This window comes from Metopolophium dirhodum, chromosome 1, assembly GCF_019925205.1.
Source record: "Metopolophium dirhodum isolate CAU chromosome 1, ASM1992520v1, whole genome shotgun sequence".
NCBI lineage: Eukaryota > Metazoa > Arthropoda > Insecta > Hemiptera > Aphididae > Metopolophium > Metopolophium dirhodum.
In genome coordinates, this window is record NC_083560.1 from 37,516,597 (window position 1) to 37,521,513 (window position 4,917).

Genomic DNA, 4,917 nt, shown 5'->3' on the forward strand with positions numbered 1-4,917 from the left:
ATGCTCAGGTTTGGGTACACCTATATTTTTTGCTCTTTGGCAAACGGCACAATACCGGTTGCGAATTCCAATAAACAAATTTTTTTTTGATTTATACCCAATAATAGTTGCCTATTAAAATTACAAATTAAATCAGGTCATAGTTTTATATTATATTATCATGTATAAATATTTGATGAAAAACTTAAGTTTATTATAGAACTTACTACGCCAGACAATGCATCATAATTAGTCTTATAGCTTCTTTTTGACCATTGCCCGTCAGCCACTACAGTACACATTGGCGTTCCATCCGTATCAATTGAACCAGACTCTAAGGCCAACCGTTTTTCTTCCTCGCCAGCAATTTGCATTTCTCTTTCAGCGATTATATGAATTTGCTGACTAATATCTTCTTGAACCGATAGAAATGTATTGGAAGACATACATGGAATATCCATTGTTGCACACAATTCTGATAATTGACTATAGCCAATACCAATAGCAATAGTGCCGCTTACTGCTGATTGATTAATTGGCATATAAGTATCAGGTTTTTGTTTTTCTGATTCTATGTATGATATTGTGTTACACATTTTACAAATAAATTTAAATACTGTTCTAAATCCTAACTGTTTTTCATTTATCAAAGTCATATCTAAAAACGAACAACCAATATCATTTACGTGGACGGTATTTTGAATCTGATTGAAAATATGATACACATCTACTACTCGTCGTCCTTTAAACAAGTTTTCAGAAGTTGTACTAAGAAATTATAAAAAATAATTACTTAAATAAACAAATCAAATCACAATTTTTTGAATTATATTTACCTATTAGTATGACTAGTATGACTGTCTATGTTTATAGTTGATGGTCCTTCAGTTATAGGGGATGTTATTGTCGGTTCTATAGTAGACAGTACATTACCTACACATCTAAATATACAAATCATTTTTAATATATGGCACATTTATTGTTTTTTTTTCAATTTAACTCCAAGTAACTTACAACAAATTAAAAAAAACTAAAAGGTATTTTTTGTGTTTGAATAAATGAAACAGACGTTATTGAAGCAGATTTTTTTAATATTTTTAATTAAATTATTATGGTGGGTGTGGGGGCATCGCCCCGACGGGTTATTTTTCATGTAATATCAGGATTACAGCCCCCTCCCAACATTTTAGCCCCAGTTGTGTCACTGTATATAATACATGTATAATATAGTGCATACTTATCTGGTACTTCAAATGATATCTTCGGAGATGCATTAGCTTCAAAAGCAGACGACTCAATTACATCATGTTCATGTAAAACATGCTCAATATATCGGAATGGGTGGACAGCAGAGCTGTAAAACGATGAATGAGTATAGGTAATAGATACTTTAAAGGTAGAACATAATTATGTAGTATAAAATAAATAGTTTATTACCAATGTGGTGTAGAAATAGATGATGAAGTACCTGGAAGGGAAAAGTCAGCTCCTAAAGTACGTGGGTCAAAATTGATGTTTCTAAAAAAAATGGTAGTATATAATAATATTTTATAATTTTAAAAAATAGGCGTTATATTACCTAATTGGTTCAATATTAGATTGATCATTCACTATTTCTTCATTAGTTAATTTTTTGAATATTTTAAAACGATGTTTCATTACACTTTTTATGGATCTTTTTTTAGAAACAAACTGTGGCGTATGGATTTTATTTTCCGGTGGGTCAGTAATGTTTGCGTTTGAAGTTTGTGCATAATTTATCAAAGTAGCATTATATCGATATTTTCCAGTCAACTTAAAAATACTTTTGTATACATTTTCCGATGCAAAGTATTCGACTTGCATAATTGGTTTTTTATCACTAGGTAATAAATTTGTGCCTGTCGCTTGCCACTCGATGCCATCTGACATTAATTTTGTATTATTATGTTCTGTACAAATATACCACTTACCTGGCTGTGGCTCAAGTTTTGAACATTCAACACTGTTTGATATTTTGTTCGGATTTTTAAGCATTTGTATTGCTTCTCGTAAATTAACTTTTAACCGATTGGTCAATACATATAAATGATGTGGTTGATTATTTGTTTTAAACATATTTGTAACTTTGTAAGTATATAAATGTTTAAACAATAAAAATTACAGATCAAAGTTAATAATATATTCACTGTATTTGCACATTACAATGTCACATTTGACTTATATCTACTTACATCGCGCGTCACGTATCAACTAAATACACTAATGAAACTAGAACAAGACGTTCGACGGACGCGTCCTGATATTCATAAACAAACTAAATCAAAGTCATGACATTTATTGTAATTATAAAACATAGATAGTGTGTTGGACGATGCTGCAACCGTGGGATCTGCTGAATAAGAGTTTTTGTTTGTGACACGGAGCACTGTCGTGACAACACACAAACCCGAATCAAGTCAGTCGGTCGTAGTATTACCAGTGAGTAGTGACACTGGTCCAGTGTTAAGTCAACAATTTGTAGCTATAATTATAATTTTTAAATACCAATTTCATAACAAACAGTAATTATATCAGTGCTGAGTATAGCAGAGCTGCTGTGGATACTTGTAATTTTTGAGCAAATAACTGCCTCATGTGAAATACGAACATAGAGTTACTTATTATTTACATTTATATTTTTTTACACCTATCATACTTGTTGCAATACAATATAGTCAAATAGGTACCTATAGACTATAGTGTAACGTCAAACTACTAAACAAAGTAAGTACCAATATTATAAATTCATATTGATTTTTTTTTCTATTATTAATAATATTATAATTGTGTTAAATGTTCATCAGAGTATTACAATGAAAATGGATGTCTGGAACTTGATTTGTCGTACCATGCTATTACAGTTTCTGCTGATCAATCATATTATATCCAGTGAAAATCAAGACAATGCATTTTTCAACCTCACTCTTACCCCCAATAGTCCGGGGTTACAGTACGAGATATTAGGGGAAGGTAAATTATGTAAAAGCAGTTGGACCATTAATACATTTATAGATTTAAAATATTTAATGAATAGCCTTAGTGATATAAGGAGTATGTTAAAAACAATTGACACATATGCAATTAATAACACTTACCAAATAACTATAAATAACTTAGAGAAGCATTTAAAAAAAATAAATTTAGATATACAGGTAATTAGGCAAATGGCTAGGTATAGAAAAAAGGTTAAGCGATCATTTGAGTCTGGAGGTTCGGCACTACAGTGGATGTTTGGTATTGCCGATGCTGACGATGTACGGAGGTATGATAGTTCGATTAACAAATTAGAGAATGATCAAAAAGATATGATACACATAGTTCAAGACCAAGTCTCTATTTTAAGGAGCACAATAACAAATTTCAATGAGACCATAACAACATTTAATGACAATAAATTGTTATTTGACAAAAATATTAAAAAAATTGATACGACTATTAACAACATAAATATTGAATTAATAGACGAAAAAAAACAAATTATTGTTCTAAGATTAATATCCCTAATTGAAAATAATATATTTGAATTAGATATATTTGTAACGAGGTTACAAAGAATGATATCAAACGTTCAAACAAATAAATTAGATGTTTTTATAATTACACCAGATCAGTTGTTGTCAGAAATAAAACAAATAGAAAATATTCTACCTGAAAATTTACAAATCCCTATCAAATTTAATGAAAATAATATACAAGAAATATACAAAATATTACATATAGACCTTCACCCAATGAACGATAGAATAATATTTTCAATAAAAATTCCACTATGTATCGGCGAAATTTTCAAATTGTATTACATTATACCAATATACGTTCCAATTAATGAACACGGGCAATTTATACATATCGCTGAAAATCCAACGTACTTATTAACAGATGATGTAGTGACAAAATATTTTATTTGGTCAAATATCAATAACTGTTTAATAGTTTCCGACATTTTTGTTTGTGGTTTCAATGAAATGTTACACAATAGTGATACTTATCCCACTTGTGTAACAGAAATATTAAAAAATTCTTTAACTAAACCTACGCAATGTGATACTTATATCACGGAATTTAAAAAAGAATTATGGTACCCATCGTTTTTCAAAAATAATTGGTACTTTGTGTGTGAAAAGCCTACAACAATTACAATAATTTGTAATAATCGATCTTTTATTCGTAAAATTACATTGAAAAGTTCTGGCAAATTATTTCTGAAAGCTGGGTGTCAAGCTCATACTTCTAAAGGCGTATTAATAACAGAGCAAACAGTAGAATCGTCTTTTGCAACACTACCTTTAGAGTTAAGTATTTTAAATGATTCATGTTGCAATATTACACTTAATCAACGTTATCCAAAACCAATTCATTTAGATGAAATAAAAAATTTAAAATTCGACAAAGAAGCTTTTTTAAAAATCATTTCAAAGTTAAATACACAAGATGAATTACTAAATTCAATATTATTAAATAAGACGTATGAATTTGTATATACAAACAAATATTTAATCATTATAATAGCTGTTATAATATTATACGCGAGTCTAAAATTCTGTATATAAAAAAAAAAAAATATTTCAGCTTTAGAAAATATAAATTTAGGCTATTGTCCTGTGCCTATTGCTCCACCAAAACACTAAACTTTACTTTATAATTTATAATTACATTTATACATGTAAATTTAAATCTCTAATACATTTTTTCATACTAATAGTAGGTAGTTATACTTTATTTTTTAAGAATACAGATTTTATCGTATCCACGCATTTGTTAAATATAAGTCTTAGAAATTTAAATGATTTATGTGTATTTAATATTTAATTTATTTAATATTTTAATATTTATATAATAATTTATAGTTATTTGTACAGTTAATAATTATGTAATTATTTAGTAATTTAAACGATTATAATATGACATTTCGTTAGT

At 28.4% G+C, this 4,917-nt stretch overlaps 1 protein-coding gene across 1 annotated transcript; it reads left to right on the forward strand.

Annotated features, from left to right (window-relative positions):
* The first annotated feature begins 3,027 nt into the window (after positions 1–3,027).
* LOC132936282 (uncharacterized) lies at positions 3,028–4,594 on the forward strand. Its single transcript, XM_061002979.1, has one exon. The coding sequence runs from the start codon at positions 3,054–3,056 to the stop codon at positions 4,548–4,550; it is 1,497 nt and encodes a 498-aa protein (XP_060858962.1). The 5' UTR covers positions 3,028–3,053; the 3' UTR covers positions 4,551–4,594.
* The last annotated feature ends 323 nt before the right edge of the window (positions 4,595–4,917 follow it).